The sequence below is a fragment of the Chiloscyllium plagiosum genome, chromosome 7 (genome assembly GCF_004010195.1).
Source record: "Chiloscyllium plagiosum isolate BGI_BamShark_2017 chromosome 7, ASM401019v2, whole genome shotgun sequence".
Classification (NCBI taxonomy): domain Eukaryota; kingdom Metazoa; phylum Chordata; class Chondrichthyes; order Orectolobiformes; family Hemiscylliidae; genus Chiloscyllium; species Chiloscyllium plagiosum.
In genome coordinates this window covers 67,661,786-67,686,169 of record NC_057716.1, presented here as the reverse complement: position 1 = coordinate 67,686,169, position 24,384 = coordinate 67,661,786, and the positions used below count along the sequence as shown (strand labels likewise).

Here is a 24,384-nt window from a genome sequence, read left to right as displayed (position 1 = left end):
AACCTTCTTCACTGTCCACTACACCTCCAATTTTGGTGCCATCTGCAAACTTACTAACTATACCCCCTATGTGCACATCAATTCATTTATATAAATGACAAAAAGCAGTGGACCCAGCACCAATCTTTGTGGCACCCCACTGGTCACAGGCATCCAGTCTGAAAGGCAACCCTCGTCCACCATCCTCTATCTTTACCCTTTGAGCCAGTTCTGTGTCCAAATGGCTAGTTTTCCCTATAGTCCATGTGATCTAATCTTGCTAACCAGTCTACCAGGAGGAGGCTTGTCAAACGCCTTACCGAAGTCCATATAGATCACATCCACCTCTCTGTCCTCATCAATCTTCTTCATTACTTCCTTAAAAACCTTAACCAAGTTAGTGAAATGTGATTTCACATACACAAAGCCATGTTGACTATCACTAATCAGTCCTTGCCTTTCCAAATACATGTAAATCCTGTCCGTCAGTATTCCCCCCAACAACTTGCCCACCATCAATGTCAGGATCACCAGTTTATAGTTTCATTGCTTTTCCTTACCACCTTTTTTCTTTTTTTTGTAAATATTTTTATTGAGAAAAAAGATTTTACATTTTTACAAAATTACAAAATCACTACAAAATAGTATAACAACCTTATAATATATCAACTCTGCTCTACAAACCACTGCGGGAAGAGAGAAAAAAAAATACAAAAACTGCAATTCAATAAATAGCTAAAAAAAACTAAATTAAACCAAGTTAAACCAAGGTAAATTAAATTAAATTCAGTTAAGTTACTGCACTCAGCGCAATCCCACTACCGGGAGCATCAGTAGGTGTAGCTGTATTTGTTCGGGATTCTTCCTCCAGAGTCTTAAAAAAGGATTCTATTTCATCAATCGGTCCTCACAGCCCTCCAGCCAGTACAGCTCAGTGTAGAACTTCCTAAATGCTGCATTAATCTTTTTGGCACTCTCTCTAATGGATGTGATAGATTGGGGGGCATTCTTCTTTTTGGCCAGTTATACTAAACATCTACCCAGTTTATCACCACACTCAAATAACATCTGTTTTGCAAAAGAGATTTAACTCTTTGCTTTCTGGGTGAGCACAGCATTAAAAGTAGCCCTGAGGGCTGTAATTCGCTACAATTTGGTTACAGATGGTCTGTCAAAGTATGCTAACTCAGCTGCCTTCAGGCAAGCCTCGAGCAAACATTGCTGTTCTCCCCTCTGTCGCTTCTGGGTCGCTAAGTAAGAAATAATCAAACCCCGTGCATAGGCTTTCGCGTCGCTCCTTCACCTGACTATCACCTGATGAAGGAGCAACGCTCTGAAAGCTGGTGTGCTTCCAATTAAACCTGTTGGACTATAGCCTGGTGTTGTGTGATTTTTAACTTGGTTAAGGAGAACATTGTACTACTGGAAAAAGAGAATGTTCCAAAGAAGGGCAAGGAGAGAGTTGATTGGTCCAAAGCTGAGGAAAATTGGTTCAATTACATTGTCCAGTGTAGACTATAGATCAACAACTAGAAAGAGAGATGTAGAGATACCGGTTTTCAAGGAAATAACAAGGAGATTGAAATATTATGGAGTGGTTATAATGGTGGGCTTTAATTATTCCAAACATAGGTTAGGGTAATGGTGATGCAAAGGACAGAAAGGGGAAGATGTTCTGAGATTATTTTCAAGAGATTTTTCCACAGCAGTTTTGCTTTCAGTCAAAAGAGAAATGAGGTACTACTAAACCTGATCCTTGGGAATGAGGTCAGCCACGTAGATCAAGTGACTTAATTGGTGAATGACTCTTCCTAACGTTCCGGGTGAACCATTTAAACAAATGGCTAGCCACGATCGTCTAAACAGTCCACGACCCCCCGGGGGGAGGAATCCCACTCATAGTATGCCGAGTGAAAACCATAAACAGTTTGTATAAATTTTAAAATGCAACTTCCAACCTACCTAATCAAAACTTCTAACAACTACTTCTACAAGATACTAACATATAACACAAATGAAAGGAGACATTCCCCCTTGCCCACAGGGGGCGCTCATACTGCCTACTAACTCCTTCATGGCTTCTTCTAGCTGAAGCCATGTCCCAGCCCCAGACAACACAAAGTAAGAAAGAGTTACATACATCTTACACCAAGAAATTTGAAAGTGGGCACTCATCCCATCCCATCCATACTATAACCCTAGGCACTCCTGGTAGAACAGTAATATATAACCGCGCCCTCCCCCCCCCTCCCCCATCGCCTCCTCCAATCGCATCCTCCACCCCATACCAAGAGCAAAAAACAAATGGAAGTGATAAGAAAAAAAAAACAAAGAATAATGGGAGGGGAGAGAGAAGGGAGAAGAGAGAAAAAGAAAAAATAAATTATGACCACCAAAGATATTTTAAAAATCCTCCGATGACCAGGTAAACCAGACAAATTACAGAGAAAAACAAAATAAACATTATTGTCCGTATTATTCAAGCCAGCCAGTCTATTTTAAAGCATTCAGGAGGTCCTTTGACTTTTCCAGAAGTCACTGACATTTTTTGTGAGAACTCAATGGTACATCTTTACCAAACAAACAGGAGCCTTATAGGCACAAAGAACATGAGCTTTGTCTTCTGTCAATGGACTTCCCCAGTTGCTGTTGTACCTAATGACCATCAGGCACTGACTGACAACCAAGAAAGATTTATCAACAGGAAGGACTTTCGCTCTATCGTCATTCACCAAGTCCTCAATGAAAACAAAAGCTTCCTGTATATTTGCACTCACTTTCCTGGCAGTTGCCACAACTTCATCCTTTGCCAGTCCAGGCTGCTGGAACTCTTCACTCCATTCCTAGAAATCTGTAGATGGATTTTAAGGGACAAGTGGTCTTTCTTACACAATTGACTGCTGTACGAGGATCCCAAACAAGGGAACAGAGGTGATTCATCCAAAATCGTCTGCACGTTGGGACCACCACTGAGAACCCTCTCTGAAGATACAATGTGGAATACCAATATGAAGTATTTGTGCACAACTTGTTAAAAGTGGAGGAATGTTGAGAAAGTGGTTAAAAAGCAGATGGTATTCAGAATTTCATAAAGACGCCATGGAGTATAAGATCACAGAAGTCATGTTGAGCCTTTATGGACCAGTAATTCAGCCACGACTGAATCCCTGTAAGAGTTAGTATGATTGTAATGACATGTCTCCAGGGCAAGTGAGACTTTGAGCCTGACCTTCGCAAGCTTCTCAAAAGCCCTCAATTGGAGCATTGTATGCACTGTGCTTTATGAAGGATGTAAATTCTTTAGAGACAATGCGGAATAGATTTCCAGAATGGTTACATGGAAAAGAGACTTCAGTTACTTAGATAAATTAGAAAGGGTGGGATTCTTCTGCTTGAAGAAGAGAAGTTTGAAAGGAGATCTGATATAAAGGTTCAAAATCATGAGGTGTCTAATTAGAATAGATGGAGAGAAACTGTTCTCATGAGCAGGTCTAGAAAAGCAGGGCACAGAGATTTATAGTGATTTGTTAAAGAACCATTGGTTGATACAGTGAGTAATGAGAATCCAGAATGCTTTCCTGAAAGTCCAATGAAAGCAGATTCAATTGTAACTCTCAGGAGAATTTGTTAAGCACCCGAAAGGAAAGGAATTTTCAGGAAAAAATAAAGAATGGAACTAATTGAATTACTCCCACTGAGAACAGATATAGGCTCAAGAAGATGTATATCTTCTATTCTGTAATTTATCTGGTCATTATTGCATTGGAGTTTGTGGGAACAGCTGTACACGGATTAGTTGGCAATGATTTGCATTTCAACAGTGACTAACCTTCAGAATATTTATTTCTTCATGTAGGAACCTCACTGAACAAATATTGTTAACCATGATTTCCCAGACATCTCTCAGCCATGATATATCAATGAGGTACATAGTTCATTGAAAGTTGCGTCATTGGTAGACAGAGTAGTAAAGAAGGCATTTGGCACGTTTGTCCTCGTTGCTCAGACCATTGAGTATAGGAGTTGGGATGTCATGTTGAGGTTGTACGGGACGTTGGTGAGGCCACTTTTGAAGTATTGTGCACAGTTCTAGTTGCCCTGCTATAGGAAGGATGTTACTAAATTGGAGAGGGTGAAGAAAAGATTTATAAAGATGTTACCAGGACTAAAGAGTTTGAGTTATAGGGAGAGGCTGGATAAGCTGGGACTTATTTTACTGGAGCACAGGCGGTTGAGGAGTGGCCATATAGGGGTTTATAAAATCATGAGGGGCATAGATAAGCAGTGGTCTTTTCCCCAGGGTGGGAGAGTTCAAAACTAGAGGGCAAATTTTAAGATGAGAGGAGAAAGATTTAAAAGGGCTCTCAGGTTTGTATGTGGAATGGAGTGGTAGATGCAGACAGCTACAACATCTAAAAGATATTTGGACAGGTACATAAATAGGAAATGTTTAGAGGGTTTTGGGCCAAACACAGGTAAATAAGACTTGTTTAGTTTGGGAAACTTGGTCAGTATGGAGGAGTTAGTCCGAAGGGTCTGTTTCCATGCAATATGACTTTGTGACTCTACGATGCAAAGAGAATAGGTAGGAACCCCTCATCTAGAAGAAGGAATGAAACCTTACTGCAGGTCCTATTAACAACACAGTTCTCATCAACTGAGCCACCTCACCATAAAAGGATGTGTGAATAACTAAAGGTGAATAATCTGAAATAAATTCAAAAACAAGTAGAAAGGATGAAAAACTCATATGAAGTTAAAACAGATTTAAAATGAGGTAAAAAAACTACAGCATAAAATCATTGAAGTCTATATTCACAGTAGATGACTGCACATGGAATATCTTTGGAACAGTACAGTGTAATGATTGTGAGACCAAAATGGTCTGAAGGGAGGACTAACATGGTAAGCCACAAATAGATCAAAACAGAACTGTTTTACAAAGTGATTCACTTACTTCATTTAAAGTTGACTTCCCAACCATTAATCCTGAACAAAGTTTTGAGGAAATTGTGTCTTTGCCACAATAAGACAAGGTTACATAAATTATAACACACGGAAGAGTTTGAACCCTGGATTGTCTGATTCAACCTAGTTTAGAAGGGGTACAATCGGAGGAAATGGATTCTATATAAAATTTTGTTCTTGCTCAGTCCATATTGACCCATCAGTCCATATTGACCTATCAGTCCATATTGACCCAATCAGAATTTCAGGCCAATTATTTTTAATTAAATGTGCCTGAGAGCACAGAACTTTTTTAAAAAAAAGAAACCAGAAAGTGCTGTAGAAGTTCAGTAGGTCTGATAGCATCTGCGCAGAGAGAAACAAAGTTAACAATTTGAGTTCTTCCAGAATAGTAAGTAAAAGGATAAGCCACCATTTTCATTTCTAATTTTTTAAAAATTTATTCATGGAATGTACATGTCACTGGCTGGACCAGCATTTTTTATTCTTCCTTGCTGCTCTTTGGAAAGTGGGCTGAGCTCACTTCTTGAACTGCTGCATTCCATTTGCTGTTACTAAATCCACAATGCTTTTCGGTAGTGAGTTCCAGGATAGTAACCCAATGACATTGAAAAAAATCGCAATATATTTCCAAAGATAGTGAGTGGCCTGGAGAGAAACTAGTGGTGATGTTTCCATGTATTTGCTTCTTGATCTTTTAGATGGTAGAGGTCTTAGGTTTGGAAGGTGCCAAGACCCTTAGTAAATTTCTGCAATACACCTTGCAGTTGGTGCACACTACTGCCACTGAGTGTCAGTGGTGGAGGGAGTGAGTGAATGTTGTGGATGTGGTACCAATCAAGCAAATGTTTTGTCCTGGATTGATCAAGCCTTTTGAGTGTTGTTGGAGTTGCACTCATCCAGGCAAGTGGGTAAAATTCCATCACATTCCTGGCTAGTGCCTTGTGAATGATGGACAGGCTTTGGAGAGTCAGTAGGTGTGTTATATTCTGCAGGATTCCTGGCCTCTGACCCTCTCTTGCCGCAACAGTACTTATATGGCTAGTATATTTGAGTTTCAGGTTAATGATTAACATTAAAAGTAACCACATCAAATGAGATCTACACAATGTATGAAGGTAAGCTCCAATTCAACCGGCAGCAAAGTAGTCTGATTTCTATGTTTATACATGAAAAATATCATTAGCATTAGATAGAGCTGTCAGTATCTGAAGAACAAATGCCAAAACCCATTACTGCCCAATGGTCTAGATTAGAGTGGTGCTGGAAAAGCACAGCAGTTCAGGCAGCATCCGAGGAGCGGTACTGCTCCTCGGATGCTGCCTGAACTGCTGTGCTTTTCCAGCACCACTCTAATCTAGACTCTGGTTTCCAGCATCTGCAGTCATTGTTTTTACCATTACTGCCCAATACAGGAGAAGGCAGGAAGACTCGTATAATGTATCTTTTTCTACTAATTGATATTTTATTAACTGTTCAAAGGGCAGCTTATTTAAGGTCTTTATATAGAAGTGACATATTGATTGAAGGCAGATAATATTACAGATCATAATCAAAGCCATCTTATTTGCTAAAGTAGAGAAATGGTTTCCCATAATCCATTATGAAAATGTTCAACCATTCTAAATAGATAGCTTTATATTTTTATTGGAGGTGGTTCATGTAGGAATTATTTCAAGCGTTTTTCATATTTTATAGCATCTATTAAATTTCAGTTGATGTGTTCTTTCATTTGCCAGATTATTATCTTACTCTGTTCATACAGCAATATGATTATTAATTAGACTGCAAGTCCTGACAATAAGGTTGTATCTGAATAATTAGACTATGTTGCTAAATTTGGAGGCTTGGAGATTCTCTCAAAGCAGAAAGAAAATCATCTGTTTGTGTTTTCATTAAGCATCCATGCAGTAACTCCATTCAGAATTAATCTGAAGTGTGTTTTCCATGGCCTAGAATATCTAAGATAGGTAATAATATTGGTGTTTTCACTTTGTAGATACATTTGGATGTTCCTGTGCCAGAAAAAGAATGTGAAAGACATGAAATGAAGGTTTCGTTGAAGCGTGTTCTACGTAACATTGGACAGGTGAATTCAGTTTTCACAGTTAACATTGTACAAATCATTCTGTTTGGGTCTTTTTTTTGCCAGCTGGACAGCAGAATTCCATTTGGGCAGATGGTTGAAGAGGAAAGAATGCCATCCAATGTTTTTGTTAAATGAATCAAAACAATATTTTAATACAAATAAGAAATCAATCATAAAAGAACACAATATTCATGGATAAGTACTAGAATAAGATAAAAATTAGATTCCTTGTCCCAGCATGGTATAGTCAGAGATTTCTTATGAACAATTTAGAAAATCAAAATTTATAAAGTGTTGACAGAATTTGCTGCCAGTGGAGGTGATAAAAGGAATCCATGCAGACACTTATCTTTCTGTCCGAAAATGTAAAGCCAAGAAGAATGCCTCAGAATGATCACATTTTGATAACCTTCAGAAGAGATTACTTATTGGAAATAAAGAACAGTAAATGCAGGAAATAAATCAGCCTGTCTGACAGAAAGAAACAGAATTAATCGGTGAATTTTCCTGGACCATTGGAGGAAGAGTAAGAGATGAACGGGATTAGAAAGTCTATAAATTGACAGGGTAGGGATCCCGATGTGATATCACTGTCCGCTGACTTTCTCCAGGATGAAATTAAAGGAGAGCAGAAATACCCATTGCTGTGTAAACTTAGTAGTTAAGCATTTCCTAAGATCTTTTAAAAGCCAATTATTAGCTGCCTTAACAGTGAATTATGAATTTCCCAGTCATGAAATGTGTTTCTTAATGCATCAGTTCTGAAGAAGCGTCACTGCATCCAAAGCGTTAACTCTGATGCTGTCAGACCTGCTGAGTTTTTCCAACAATTTCTGTCTTTGCATCAGCAACTTGCCTTGGTCATTGAGGTGAGTGCCAAGCAAAAAAAGCTGATTCAAGCAACTGACAAGCTGGAGGCTTTTTATTGGTTGAACTCAAAAGTTTCAACCATGGGCATCAAATACTTTCTCTTAAAGAGTGCTTTTACTGCTTTACATGTGATTACCAACAGCTTACTAATGTGCTTCCAATATTCATAGTGACATGGAAGTAGCAGCTCCACAATTCCCCTCAGCTGTGGTTCAAGAGCAATGATTCCACCATGATTGTAGCTGCAGTAGGAGCTTTTACAATAGCTTTTATAAGCAAATGAAGCAAACAGTATACTGCATTAAGTTTCAGTTAGAAGGATCTGGCATTTCTTTGGCTTAAGAGAAACACCCATTGTAGTGACTGTAATGAGGTCAGCCAGATCGACCTCATAGAATATGAGTTCCCTGATTGGACCAGATTAACAGCCCCAGTCAGGGAGCCCTGGCTCCAGGATATTATCAGGATTGTCAGAGGATCTGTTCATTTTGAGAACTGGCTCTGACAGTTCAATGACACTCCACATATAAATTAATGGTAAAGTGGTGATGGGATACCAGCCTCTGTGGAGTTGTTTCAGTCATGATGAGAGAAAAGAAGGTCCTGAAGAGATTTGCTCACAACAACAGTAATCTTTGAGTTAGGGTAAGCATTTCTGACATTATGCCATTACTTGGGAAGCTTGACTCATTCAATCCTGCCAGCAAAGACTGTGCCCAGTATGTGGAAAGAATGTATTATTTTTCCAGGCACATGACATTGGGCAGATGAAAAGGAATGATTAATTCTCCTGACAGCTTGTCGACCCACACAGTTTTTAGATATAGACAGTTTAGCTTTCCTAGAGACATCAGATATGAAAACCTTTCAAGAGTTGACAGATTTAGTTAAGGAATATTATAATCCTAAGGTGCCTCTAATTCTGAGAAGCTATTGGTTTTATTTAGTTGTTCGAGAACCAGGGGAATCCATATTGGGATTTTTGATGAGGTTAAGGTGACTGGCAGAGGTTTAACCCTTAATGAGATGCTGAGAGACCATTTGGTATGTAGGGTTAATGATGTAACCATGCATGTAGCTGAAGCCCAATTGGACTTCAAAGAAACATTACAACTGACTTTATCATTGGAAAATGCGGCATGTGGAGCGCATGAGTTGCAGGGTATTCTGCTGGAAGTGGACACCCTCACCAGTCAAACTGAGCTTAGGGAACACCACTTGAATGAAGACAATTCCGTAGCCTCACTCAGAACATATCCTGAACAGAGGGACTCACAGCAAAGCCCCAAAACAAAACCAAGCCTCAGATAAATAGTTAACATTTTCTGCAGAATCCATTCCAGCAAGTCATTGTAGTTGCTGCTGGTTTGTGGACTTGAGATAGCAAAAGAGTCCCACTGCACCTAAATTGAGTAAGAGAACTCATAAGCCAATATCCAGGAGAGTGTACACCCTAGAACATCTGTGTATATCTGGTCTGGAACAGTTAAATTGCTTAGCAACATCCAAATCAGAACCAAACAAAATAAATACCTGGTTAAATGTTCTGTTAGAGGTCAATACTGGCATGGCCATTTTAGTGATTGCAGAACCAGTTTTTAACAAAATTCGCTCTGGAGTCCAACCCTTAAGTTTGTACAAGACTTCAGCTAGACTGAGAATCTATATTGGGCAACAGTTAAGATTAAGGGTGCAACTTTGGTTCTGGTCTCAAATGAGAAACAGCTGGTTCAGTTCCCACTGAATTTAGTTAAAGGCTTGGGTCCAAGCTGAATGTGGTGAAATTGCTTGAGAAATATTTACCTTGATTGATTCATCATTTTTTGATTAGATAATGGCTGCCTAAGTGAAGTCCTAACCAAATACTAGGAAGTGTTTCAGGAAGGCCCAGGGAACTATCAAAGGAGCCAAAGGCCAAAACTACCTTCCATTTTGATCAGGATGCAATTCTATGATTCTGCAAGGCCCGCCTAGTACCATTTGCATTATGGGCAAAAGTAGAGTCAGAAATCATAGGTTGAAGGTTGGAAAGCAAAGGAATCATCAAACCTGACCAGACTGATGGGTCTTTGTGGGGATGTTAAACAAATGGTAAACGGTTTTTGCAGCTGGATAAATACCCAATCCAGTATATAGAGGATTTATATGCAAAGCTGGCAAGGGGGCTGTCCTTCACAAAAGTGACATGAGCCATTGCAATTAGAGGAGGATTCCCAGAAGTATACTACAATTAATACCCATAAAGTTTGTACTAATATATGATACTGCCATTTGGGGTATCTTCAGCCTGTGCAATTTTTCAGCAGACGATGGAGAACATTTTACAAGGTCTACCCAGATTGCCATTTATCTGGATGATGTGCTAATAAAAGGGAAGACCAATAAGAAGCACTTAAAGAACTTGGACATAGTCCTGAAACATTTCTCTCAGGCAGATATATGCCTCAGACGGGAAAAATGAGTGTTCAGGCACCTCCAGTGACCTTCTTGGGCTACGAAGTTGACAAGACCGAGTTACAACCAATGGAAAATCAAGTGAGGGCGATCAAATGTACCCTGGCTCCCACATCTGTCTCGGTGCTTAGATCTTTCCTCAGGCTGGTGAACTATGACACAAAGTTCATACATAATCTGGGCTCCATCCTGACACCTTTGCATCAACTCCTAAAAAGGAGCAGCCATGGAAATGATCGCATAGCCAAGCCATAGCTTTCAAAGAAGAGAAAACAACAACAATCACCTTCTAAAGGTGTTTGCACACAATAATCCCAATGAGATCTGGTATTGACATACAGTACCTCGCCTTGTGGCAATGGGGTCGTATTAGCTCATAGCTAGCCCAAAGGAGAGGAATGCACAATAGCGTATGCAATATTGGCTCATGCAGAGTGTAAATATGCTCAGATAGAGGAATAAGGCTTGGCAGTCATATTTGGAGTCAGGAAGTTCTACCATAACTTTCCGGATATAAATTTGTAATAATAACGGATTACAAACTCCTGCTAGGTCCACTGAAAAGAGGACAATGCAGTGACGCCCAAATAGCTTCAGGCCAAATTCAGCAGTGGGCTGTAACACTAAGTGCATATAATTACAGTTTGGAACATCTTCCAGGAGGCCAAGTAGCAAATGCAGATGCTTTCAGCTGCCCTCTGTTGGCACATATACCCCTGGTAGCAGGAGAATCCATAATGCTTTTAAATTTGCTGGAGACTTCCAGTTTCAGCTGACAAAATCAGACTTTGGACACAGAATGATCTGGTCCTAGCAAAACTGAAATAGCTGTTGGTGATGCGGGGACCTGGAAAGACCAGATCACAGTAGTGGTTGGCATATAAAGGTTGGGAGCAAGAGTAATTGGCCCGAGCAAAGGTCGTGGTCAGATATTGGCTGAACTCCACCGTGGTCATCCATGGATTTCCAAAATGAAGGTGTTGGTGAGACGTTATGTCCAGTGGCCAGGATTGGATACGGACATAGCTGTGTTGGTGGGACAGTATTCAGAATTCCAACAGAGACACAAATTACTGCGAACAGCACTGCCACATTTGTAGAAATGGCCACATAAACTCTAGACTTGGTAACACGTAAATTATGCAGATCCTTTCATGGGCTCAATGTTCTCAGTAAGTTTGGATGCCCACTCAAAGTGGTTGAACATATGTAGCATTCAATTATCAAACATGGGGACAATGACAGAAAAACTGCATACATCTTCCACAATACATGGACTCCCAGCAGTGTTGGTCATAGATGATGGGCTATTGTTTACCAGCAGGGAATTTGAGTATTTCCTAAAGTTGAATGGTATTCCTCATATAAGGACAGCTCCATACCATCCATCATCCAACGGTCTGGCAGAAAGAACAATCCAAACTTTGAAAGCAAGCCTAAAGAAACAGCCTAGAGATTCACTAAACACCAAACTGTCCCAGTTACTATTTAATTATAGGTCCCCCCTCAGGCAACCACAAGGATAGCTGAGGCAGAGTTGCTACTGGGGGAGAAGACTCCGCACTGTTAAATCTGATTTTCCTGGACCTTGTGGGGGGAGGAGGAGTGTGATATGACAGAAACACCAATGCTGGACACAAGACTCTGCTAAGTGAGAGAGACAGTTTACTCCAGGGAACAAAATTTTTTTTAGGAACTAGGGGAATGGCCCTGCATGGGTTAGAGGCATGGCTGAGGTGAGGTGAGGTCCAATGACATTGCGATGATCCTGAACAAGCACATGGGCCACATGAAAGCTGCAAACTTGCAAATGGTGGGGGAGCAAAATGTGCCTGGCTCCTCAACTGCCTATCCAGCAGTTCTGGAACCTGTGGGTTCTCTCTGTCTGTCAATCATTGAAGATAGCTATGAAACTGAGAGGGACACAATAGATATCACTGCCTCAATGCCTTTGCTGCCTGAAACAGGAGAATTAATTTCTTCCAAGATGCTCCAGACATAAGAGGTGAACTACAGTGCATTACATGCTGCCTGTATCCGAGGCAGAGTTGGAGGAAACTGATCCAGTGCTAAAATGCCCCAGGAAGAGCTAAAAAAACAGAACTGGCTTGTATCCTCGGACTCTGAGGGGAGCGATATAGAGATTGAAATTAGGTCAGCAAAGTGGACCTCATAGGATATGAGTTTCCTGACTGGACCAGATTAACAGTTCCAATCCAGCACCACACACTCGACTCTGATCCCCACCATCTGTAGTCCTCACTTTGTCCAAAGAAGCAGGTTCATGCTCGTCTCTCTCTGACTTCGCTTCTGTAAGAACCTGTGTTTGATTTTACCTTTTGTGCCAAGGGGTGTTGATGGGAATTATTGCAAGTATTGGGAATAGTATCATTAAGTTGGTATAATCTTTCTGGTTTTCAGATAAGTTAAGTTATTCTGTATTCTGATCTCTTCTGTTTGTGTTTCATTTGGTAATCTTGTAAATAAACTAAGTGGTTTGACCAGCTGCATCTCTCCTGGAATATCCACTCTCCACCTGCTTAAACAACTAGCAAAGTTAGGGTCTGGGCTACCTTCTTGATATATTTTGAGGGTCTGGCCCATAATGGTATTGTAACACAAGGTGGAATACAATTCTGCTGTTGTTGATGGCTCTTTTTTTTCAGATTAGATTCCCTACAGTGTGGAAACATGCCCTTCGGCCCAACAAGTCACACCCAGACCCATTTCCCTCTGACTAATGCACCTAACACTAAAGGCAATTTACATGGCCAATTCACCTGACCTGCACATTTTTGGACTGTGGGAAGAAACCGGAGCACCCGGACAAAACCTGCACAGACACGGGGAGAATGTGCAAAACACGAGGATGGAATCGAACCTGGATCTCTAGTGCTGTGAGGCACCAGTGCTAACCACTGAGCTCCTTTCTGTTCTAAATCTATAATTTAGTGCAATTTTAGTCAGACAATACAATTGATGACTTTGTGTTTGTTTCTCTTATCAATGCTTTTTTGAACAGATGCATCCATAACAGGAAGGTAAGTGAGGATGAGGTCACGTTATTTTGCCCTCACTAACTATGTCTGCAATTGAGCTAATCTTGATGATGGACATTGAAATTTCCCAACCCTTAATAAATTCTATGTTCATTCTGTGTTTAGTTTAGAATGATATTTATTGGGCAGAATATAAAAAGAGAAAAAGTAAAATGGCATAATTTTTCATGTATTATATGTTTATATTTAATGACTATTTAAATAAATCTGTACAGCAGTTTATATAATGATACTTGCAAGAACACAGTCTTGTAGTTGCAGAGAATTATCTTAATTATTATTCTCATTGTTAATTACATTAAGATAATGATGCTCAAGTACAATTATGATGTGCAAAAATGCCAACGAAGAATCAACTTTGTTATTGTCAGAAATGAATGCGGCCAACTTAAAAATTTCTGATTTCTTGTTTATTTCCTTGCAGCTTCCAAGCCATGTCCCTGAATTTGACCCTTATTCTAATGATCCCTGGCAAGTTCGACATGAGGCTCTCAAACACTTTCAGCAAGCTGCACGAAAGGTACAAACACATATCTAAGTGCATCAATTAATCCCTTCTCTAACAGCTTTTCTTGCAAAACACGAGGGTAAGTTTTTCTTATTATTTTACTATTAATGGCTAGTTTTACAGCCACAGGTGTAACAGAGTAATGTGAGCCATACAAAGACTGCATCCCCTAAATCAGTGCCAAAGTTATTGATCATGTGCAACAAAAGAAACGTGAAGCAGACAGAGGCTGGTAGCCTTCAAGTAAGTGCAGAGTAAGTTAGTGCTAACATCGCAAGCTTTAAGGGAGATCCTGCCCAGAGGCATGAGATTGATATTTGTCTTTGTGCATCAGTGATCTGCAAGTTATGTATGTCCCTGAGCTTCAAGCTGAAGGGTTGAACTGGTGTAAGAGTTGGTCAGGGAGCAGGCATGATGTGGTGAGGCTGATGGTTTGCTGATTTGTGCGGATGTAGGTTTGAGGAGGATGGTGGCTATGGATTTTGCAGGGGCATAGTCAGGAAGCATTGTGTGATGGCCTGGTCAAGCATTTGGCTTATTGCAGCAGCTAGGCATGCCCTGATTTATGTGTCGGAATTTGTACCATTTTGTTTCATGATGAAGAAACGAAGAACAGAAAGTGGCTTGTAAATAAGGTGAGCCGGGGCTTCAATAAGTTGCATGGAAATACGATAGTGACAGCTCAATGGCAAGATTCTGTTGTCTCCATTTAAAGCTTGAGGGGAAAAAATTGGAAAGGTCTTCTTACCATCAAGAGCTGATACAATTACATTGCTCAGCTTTCTTACCTTTGAACATGCTAAACCAGGCAGGGAAAGGTGGGGGAGGGGGGGGGTTGCTTTCTGCACATTATACCTTTATAGATGTTCTTGCATCGCTTGACCCTTTGGCAGCTAGCAGAAGCCACACGTTCCTGCCTCTCATGATGACTGCTGTCGATATATTTTCATCATCCTGTCCAGAGATGTTGTTTTTACACATCTCTGAAGCAGGTAGAACTTGAAACTCTTATATTACCACTGTTGTATTACCACTGCACTATGACAATCCTTGTAATTATGACTGATATAAGGTCATTTCAGGTCATATATTAATCTGCCAAAAGAAACACAGTCACCTTGGTAAAATTACTTAAGTAAGATAAAGAAATTAAATTACAATTTTAATTACATTGTTTTACATTCTTTTATGCCTCACACAATATTGTCTCTTTCTCATTATCTCATACATTGTCTCTTCTAACCCTTGGTTTGAAATAGAAAAAAACTTTTGACAGACCTTTCTCACTATTGTTTATATTGAAGATGGAAACAAGATTGAAAGTGCATAATTAAATATTAATATCCTGGAAGGCTATTCCTTTTCCTTTGATAGCCTTTCAGCCTGAAGTAGCCCAAGTTCACTTTATCTTTGGTCTTAAATATTACAACTTGATTGTTAGTTTGTCAAATTTAACGTGAGAAGATGTGCCTTGTGCAGTCTTCCTGTGCTCCTCAACAACCTTTCTTTCTGATTGAATGTCAAAGATATCATTCCCATTTTTGTGAAGAATCTAACCCATTGGTCTTCTGCCTAATGGTTTAGTTCCAAACTATTTTAAGCAGAAAGCTGATTTTATGTATTAGGGAGACTGTAAGTAGAAAGCTATAGGGCAGTTAGCTTGATATTTTAAGTTCAAGATAATCACACAGAGCCAACATTATGTTGTCAAAGGGAAGTCTAGTTCAACTAATTTACTGAAGCTCTTTGAAGTAGTAAAAGGGAACCAGCAGATTTATTGTTTTTAAATTTCCAGAAAACATTTGGATAAGGTATTACATCAAAAGATATCGCAGAAATAAAAGTTCCTTGTGTCGGGGCTTGGCATGGATAGAAGGTTAGCTTGCTAACCGGAAGTAAGAATGAATGGGTCTTTTTACGGCTGGAGAAATGTCATGAGTGGTGTGCCACAGGGATTGATGCTGGGCCCTCAGCCTTTTACAATTTATATAAATGATTTGGAAGAAGAGATTGAAGATATGGAAGCTAAATTAGTTGACGACACAAAGATATACAGGAAAGTGAATTGTGAGATGTACAGAAGGAATGTAGGGATATAGATAGGTTAAATGAGTGGGCAAAGATCTGGTAAGTGGAGTACAATGTGGAAAGTGTGACATTGCAGAAAGAATTTAAAAAAGCACATTATCTAAATAGTGAAAGGTGCAGAGCTTTGCACACAAAGAGATCTGGGTGTCCTTGTGCATGAAACATGTAAGGTTAGTATAAAGGTACAGCAAGTCATCAGGAAAGCTAATAGAATGTTACAGTTTATTGTAAGGGAAATTGAGTGCAAAACATAGGGAGGTTATGTTTCAGTTATATTGAGTACCAGTGAGATTGCATCGGGAGTACTGTGTACAGTACTGATCACTGTACTTACAAAAGGATGTTAATGCATTGGAAGCAATTCAGAGAAGGTTTACCAGACTAATACCTGGAATAAGTGGACTTCCTCATGAGGAAATGTTAGATATTGCTGGGCTGTATCCTTTGGAGTTTAGAAAAGTCAGAGGTGACTTAATTAAAACAAGATCCTGAAAGAACTTTGCCAGATGAATGTTGAAAGGCATGTTCTTCTTATGGGTGAATCTAAAAATAAGCAGGTGCCCATTTAAAACAGATGAGGAAACATTTTTTTCCTCTCAAAGGTTGTGTCTTTGGAATTCCATAAAAGGCAGTGAATGCAGAATCTTTAAATATTTTTAAAAGTAACAGTAGATAAATTCTTGATTACCAAGGAAAAAAAGATTATTGGGACCAAGAGGCCTTCTCTTATTCCTTGCTCATACGTTGGTCACTTTTCTTCCCTAACATTTTCCAATAATCTTAGTAAAGAAACTCTGCCCTGCTTCAATCTGTTCAATGATGTGTGACCCACATCAACTAAATCATTTTGTTTTTGATTGTATCTCTTCCATAATTCTCAACATAGCTTAAACATTGTTTAAGTAGCTATAATCATCAAGTGGAGGTGCCGATGTTGGACTGGGGTGGACAAGGTCGGACATCACATGACACCAGGTTATAGTCCAACAGGTTTATTTGAAATCACAAGCTTTCGGATCCTTGCTCCTTCATCAGTTGAAGCCACTTTGCCTGACAAAGGGGTGGTGCTCCGAAAGTGATTACAAACAAACCTGCTGACTTCTGATCATATAATCATCAAATCACAGAACTCTGTTGTAGAAAGAGGCTGATCATGTCTTTGACAACCAAAAAAGGAGCTATCTACATTTTCCAGCTCTTTTCTTATTCAGTCACAGGATGTGGGCATTGCTGGCTAGGCCAGCATTTCTTGCCCATTTCTAAACGTCCAGAGGACAGTTGATTAAGGATCAACTATATTGCTGTGAGTCTGGAGTCACATGTAGAGCAACCAGGTAAGGATAGCAGATAACCTTCCCTAAAAGGACATTGGTGAATCCAAGAATTGTATCTAGGTACTTGTACCTAAGATGTCGCCATAAGAAGGCAGACATTGTTAAAGCTTTTCACTGTACTCCTACTCTTAAAAAAAAGGATATTGTATTGAATCAGATGGGATTTTTGAACTATAAGCATCTGTTTCATTGTCATCATTAGACTGCATTTCAGATTTTTATTGAATTAAAATTCCACTATTTTCCATGGCAGGATTCGAGCCTAGGTGCCAGAACATTACCTGGATCTGTAGATTAATAGTCTAGGCCATCATTTCCTCTCAGTCATAGCCTTGTAGGTTGTGTCACTTCAAGTGTATTACTAAGTACTTTAAATGCAGTGAATGTTTCTTTCTCGAACACCCTTTAAGGCAGTTGGTTCCAGAATTCCACCACCTTCTGAATGAATAAATTCTCCTCAACATCTAATCCTTCTGCCAGTTAGGTCAATAACAAAAGGGAAAAAAGAAATAAATTATCTGCTTAGGCAATAGATTCTTTCTATTCACTCTATCAAGGCTGATCATGAATTTTGCATACCTCAGTTGAATGTCCCCTCAGTTTTGTCTGTTCCAAAGAACACAAAACTAGTCTAATATTTTCTCAAACCTGAACTTCTCCAGTCCATGCAACATCCTACAAAATCCCTTCTATACTATTTGGATCTCATCCTTTCTGTAAGTTGTATGCAGAACTCTAACTAAGTAGTGTTTTATGCAGTTCTATCATAGCCTCCTTGCCCTTATATTCTGTTTCATGTAATAAATGAAAGAATCCAGTCCACTGTTAACCCCCATCTGGTATTTTTAGACATCTGTGAATTTGCACTCCAACATTCTTCTGAACCTCTGCACTTCTCTGTACCATCATTTATTGTGTAGTCTATTGCCTTATTTGCTGTTCCCAGTTCATTATCTCACATTTCTCCATGTAAAATTTCATTTCCATATTTTTCTGCCCACATGATCACTCCATGGCTAACTTTATTATTATTCAATTGTTTGGATGTGGCCTCACTGGCTTGGCCAGCTTTTATTCCCCTTCCTTTGATGCCATTGAGAAAGTAGTGGCGATCTGCCTTCCTCAACTGCATAACTCCATTTCGTATATGTAGCCCACGATGCCTTTCGGGAAGGTTTCCAGGACTTTAAACCAATAACACTGAATGAACTGTGATATATTTCCAAGTCAGGACAGTGAATGGCTTGGAGACAAATTTGTAAGCATCAGTGCAACTATCTTCCTTGGCCTGTCACATGTTCAGTACCCAGTGTAATGTAAATACCACCAATTAATGGGAAGGATGTAGAGGAACTAACCTGCAAGGAAATTACAGATAGGTGTAACCTTCATAGAGTGATTATAATGAGGGACTTTAATTGCCAGTATGTAGATTGGGATAATAGTAGTCTAAGAGTAAGTAAGAAGCAGGCTTTCCTAGATTGTGTTGAGGAGATTTTCTAGTGATGATCAAGTCCAAGAAAAAGGGAGGCACTGTAGACCTGATTCTTGGGCATAACATAGGCTAAGTAGATCAACTAACAGTGGGGGGACATTTAGGGGACAGTGGACATTGTAACTTAAGATTCAGAATGACTGTAAAAGAATGACATTGTTCAATCTACCTTTTGGAAAGCCAACTTCATCAGGATGAGACCAGCTGAGCTGAATAGATTGTAAACAAGGCTTGATGGCTAGAACAGTAATTGAATAATGGGCATCCTTCAAAGAAGAGATGGCTTGAACGTGGTCAAGGTATATTCCCACAAAAAGGTGGGATAAACAAATCAAGATCTCCCTGGATGACAATTGAAATAGAAATTAGGTAATCGAAGAAAAAATGTGTGCTTATGACAAATATCATGTGGTAAATATAGTTGAGAACCAAGCTGAATACAGTAGGGCCATAAAGGAGGTGAAAAAGCAAATAAGAGAAGGAAGAGGGATAATGAAAAGTTATTGGCAGCCAATATTAAGGAAAAATCCCTCTCCTATAATTACACCAATAGTAAAAAACTGACAAAAGGAGGAGTAGCAGCAATTAAGTCCTAGAAAGGGGATTTACATGAGAAGGCAAGAGGCACGGCAAAAGTGTTAACTAAATACTTTGCATCTGTCTTTACTTAAGAGGCCAATGTTGCTCAGGACTTGGTGGAAGTGGGAGAATCTCAATCACTGAAAGGGGTAAAATTGTTAAGGAGCAGATATTAGATTAACTTTATATCGAAAGATGAGAAGCATCCAAGACTGTGGAAATTGCAGGAGCACTGACAATTATCTTTCAATCTTCCTTCAATTTGGGAGTGATGCCAGAAGACTAGAGGATTGCAAACATGCACCCTTAATTTTAAGAAAAAGGGTTTGTGAAGATAGACCCAGCAATTACAGATCAGTCACTTTAACTTGTGGTGGAAGACTCCCAAACTCAATTATTTGAGATATAATTTATAATCATTTGAAACAATATGGGTTAATTCAGCCAAGTTAGCCCATTCATTAAGAGAAAATTATGACTAATACAACCGTCTTATGAGGGAAGTGATAAGTCACGGAGTGAAAAAAAGAACACAAAGTTAGCTCTGTGATAGAAAACAGTAACGATTAATGGGAGTTTTTCAAACAGGAGAAAAGTTTGTCATGGGGTTTCCTAGGATTTAGTATTGGGACTTGCTTTTCCTGACATGAGACCGTAAAACATAGGAGTGGAAGTAAGGCCATTCGGCCCATCGAGTCCACTCTGCCATTTAATTAATCATGGCTGATGGGCATTTCAACTCCCCACATTCTCCCCGTAGCCCTTAATTTCTTGTGAGATCAAGTATTTGTCAATGAATTAATAATACAGTTGCATGGCACAGCATCAAACGCCTTTTTGAAATCCATGCTCAGCACATAACAGCCTTTTACTTATCAATCCTCTGTTACTTCAATAAAAACACCAACAAGATCATTAGACATAATTTTCTCTTAATGAAGTAGGCTAAATTGGCTGCCTGGAACATGTGTAAATGATCTAGACCTTGGTGTGCAGGTGGTAGTTTCAAAGTTTACAGGTGAATCAAAACTTGGAAGAATTAAAATGTGAGGATGAGCTATGGAAAAGAGAATGTAAAACTTCAAAGAGACATTGACACTTTGGTGGAATGGGTGGATAGGTGACAGATGCTGTGCAATGTTGAGTAAATCATTTAAACTTATGTTGTGACTGGTAGAGTAATGATTCTGATAGCACCAATAATATACTTTATCTATATTGTAATGAATACGTCTTCCAAGTTTCTTTAATACACATAAGATTATTTATTGAATGATACATAAGACAAATATAAAAACAAAGAACAAGAGTAGGCCACTTGGCCCATCAAGTCTGTTCTAACAACCTTCTAAAACCATGCTAAACTAGTTCAGCAATTACAGAGGAACCTCGATTATCTGGCATTCAATTAATCGAATTTTGGATTATCCAAACAAAATCACAATGCCCTGACACTTGGCTAACTATATTATCCAGCACTCGATTATCCAGCATTCAATTAACCAAACAAAATACTCCCCGCCCTTGTCCTTCAGATAATCGAGATTCCTCTGGAGATGGAACCATAAAAGAAATGTTACCAATGTTCAAAGTAACCCTTTTTAAAAATATAGATCAAGACATCCGTTTTTCCATAAACATTCAAAACTCAAGTTCTCAACTATAACAGAGTGACAGGGCAGGATTTATTTTTGGACTAGAAGCCTGTGACGAGCTGTGTTCCACAGGGATCAGTGCTGGGTTCACTTTTGTTTGTCATTTATAAAAATAATTCAGATGAGAATATAGAAGGTATGGTTGGTATGTTTGCGGATGACACCAAAATTGGTGGTACAGTCAACACTGATAAAGGTCATCTAAAATTACAAAAAAGATCTTGATCAATTGGATCAATGGGCTGAAGAGTGGCAGGTGAAGTTTAATATGGATAAGTGCAAGGTATTGTCTTTTGGTAAAACAAACAAGAGCAGGACTGATACAATTAAAATTAGGGCTTTGAGTAGTGTTGTAGAACAGAGAGACCTAGGGGTTCAGGTACATAAATCTTTGAAGTTTACATCATATATAGATAGGTTAGTTATGAAGGCATTTCGCACACTTGTATTCATTGCTCGGAGCATTGAGTCTAGGAATTGGAACATTATATTGAGAATATACAAGACACTTTTAGAGTGTCGAGGTCACTTTTAGAGTACTGTGTCCAGTTCTGGTCACCCTGTTATTGGAAAGATATTATTAAGCTTGAGAACATTCAGAAGAATTATATCAGAACGTTGCTGGGAATGGAGGGTTTTGAGTTATAAGGAGAGGCTGGGACTTTTGTCATTGGCACCTAAGAGGTTGAGGGGTGACCTCTTAGAAGTTTTCAAAACGTGGGGGTATTGATGAGGTGAATGGCAGGTGTCTTTTCCCTCGGGTGGGGAGTTTCAAGACTTGGGGCAATATTTTAAGGAGAGAGGAGAAAGATTTAAAAAAGACACACGGGGCATTTTTTTTAACAGGGAGTGGTTTGGAATGAGTGATGTGGAATGAACTTTCAGAGAAAGTGATGGATGCGGACATAGTTACAATGTTTAAAAGACATTTACATGAATAAGACATTTTTGGAGGGACATGGGCCAAGCACAGACACATGGGACTAGTTTAGTTTGGAATTATACTCAGCATGGTCTGGTTGGACCGAAAGGTCTGTTTCTATGCTGTACGACTATGACTGCATGAAAACTTTATAAAAACTTGCAACATTTCCAGTGCATTTATCAGAATCTTACATCACTTGTACTAATATTTTAATAACTGATGTTTCTTTTAATCCTAGATTATTATACAGTGCAGGGTAAACCATAGACTGATTTTGTTGCAAAAACTTGTCAAAAACTTGAAAAGACGATATGAAAGTAAGCTTTCTTTAAAAGGTAAGCAATTGGTTATTTTTGAAGAATTCTATAAATGTGTTGAGTACAATATATACCAGTAACTGTATATTTATAATTAAGGTATGTTTTATTTTTCATGTATCATAAAAAGTGAAAGCGTCACATTATTTAGAAAGTCAGAGTTTTTACAGCATGTAAAGAGACCCTTCAGCCCATTATGTCTGCACTGATCATCAATCAGCCATTTATTCTCACCCCATTTTGCCAGCACTTGGCCATAGCTTTATGTGATATGGCATGAAAAATCATTATTAAGTTATACTTTGGAAATATGATTACTAACTGATTTTGAATGTCTACATTTAAAAAGAAAAGGCAACTGAATTATGATTCTAAATTATTCAAACAGAATCTTGGTAAAATAGCCAAATTTGACCCAATTAATCCTTAAGATCAATATTATGTATCATTATAATGACTTACCAATAGTTGATATTTTGTTTTAAGAACTGGCAATGCGGCAAATTCTCAGTAATTCTTCTACTTTTAGGTGATTTTATTTTTTGTTTGATTCTTGTAGATTCATGTGTTTTAGTCAATGCTATTAATGGTAAATAGATTTCCTGTGTGCTATCAAGAGTTTTATAATGATCATATAATTTACAGAGACAAGTGAGAGAGATTTTAACATCAACCCTGCAGAAATGCTGAAGAGTAACCACAAATGGACTGACACTATCAGTTCAAATCCCATCCAATTACAAGGCTAGGATAGTTTGTTCAGGGACAAAAACAGAAATTGCTGGAAAAGCTGGCAGCATCTGTGGAGAGAAATCAGAGTTACCATTGCAGGGTCTGGTGACTCTTCCTCAGAACTATAGGGAAATAGATGGTCCATATTGCAGAGGAGGAAGTGTTGGATGTCTTGAAATGGGTAAAGGTGGATAGATTAGATTACATTAAATTACAATACAGTGTGGAAACAGGCCCTTCGGCCCAACAAGTCCACACTGACCAGCCGAAACGCAACCCACCCATACCCCTACATTTACCCCCTACCTAACACTACGGGCAATTTAGCATGGCCAATTCACCTGACCTGCACATCTTTGGACTGTGGGAGGAAACCGGAGCACCTGGAGGAAACCGAGGCAGACACGGGGAGAATGTGCAAACTCCACACAGTCAGTCGCCTGAGATGGGAATTGAACCCGGGTCTCTGGCGCTGTGAGGCAGCAGTGCTAACCACTGTGCCACCGTGCACAGGACTTGATCACAATTTTCAGGACTTGATCAGGTGTACCCTAGAACTCTGTGGGAAGCTAGGGAAGTGATAGCTGGGCCACTTGCTGAATTATTTGTATCATCGATAGTCACAGGTGAGGTGCCGTAAGACTGGAGGTTGGCTAACTGGGTACCACTGTTTAAGAAGGGTGGTAAGGACAAGCCACGGAACTATAGACCAGTGAGCCTGATGTTGGTAGTGGGCAAGTTGTTGAAGGGTATCCTGAGGGACAGGATGCACATGTGTTTGGAAAGGCAAGGACTGATTAGGGATAGTCAACATGGCTTTGTGCGTGAGAAATCATGTCTCATAAACTTGATTGAGGTTTTTGAGGAAGTAACAAAGAGAATTGATGAGGGCAGAGCGGTAGATGTGATCTATATGGACTTCAGTAAGGCTTTCAACAAGGTTCCCAATGGGAGACTGATTAAGAAGGTTAGATCTCACGGAACATAGGGAGAACTAGCCATTTGGATACCGAACTGGCTCAAAGGTAGAAGACAGAGGGTGGTGGTGGAGGGTTGTTTTTCAGACTGCTGGCCTGTGACCAGTGAAGTGCCTCAAGGATCGGTGCTGGGTCGTCTGCTTTTTGTCATTTACATAAATGATTTGGAGCTGAAAATGTGTTGCTGGAAAAGCGCAGCAGGTCAGGCAGCATCCAAGGAGCAGAATAATCGACGTTTTGGGCATGAGCCCTTCTTCAGGAAGGCTCATGCCCGAAACGTCGATTCTCCTGCTCCTTGGATGCTGCCTGACCTGCTGCGCTTTTCCAGCAACACATTTTCAGCTCTGATCTCCAG

At 39.5% G+C, this 24,384-nt stretch overlaps 1 protein-coding gene across 2 annotated transcripts in view; it reads left to right on the top strand.

Annotated features, from left to right (window-relative positions):
- Positions 1–24,384, top strand: part of cfap221 (cilia and flagella associated protein 221) — a 263,534-nt gene that overhangs the window by 177,773 nt on the left and 61,377 nt on the right. For both annotated transcript variants that reach the window (XM_043693986.1, XM_043693987.1), the window contains 3 exons: positions 6,947–7,036; positions 13,844–13,939; positions 22,242–22,338. In XM_043693986.1, the coding sequence (XP_043549921.1) occupies positions 6,947–7,036; positions 13,844–13,939; positions 22,242–22,338 (283 nt within the window). The remainder of the gene's footprint in view (positions 1–6,946; positions 7,037–13,843; positions 13,940–22,241; positions 22,339–24,384) is intronic.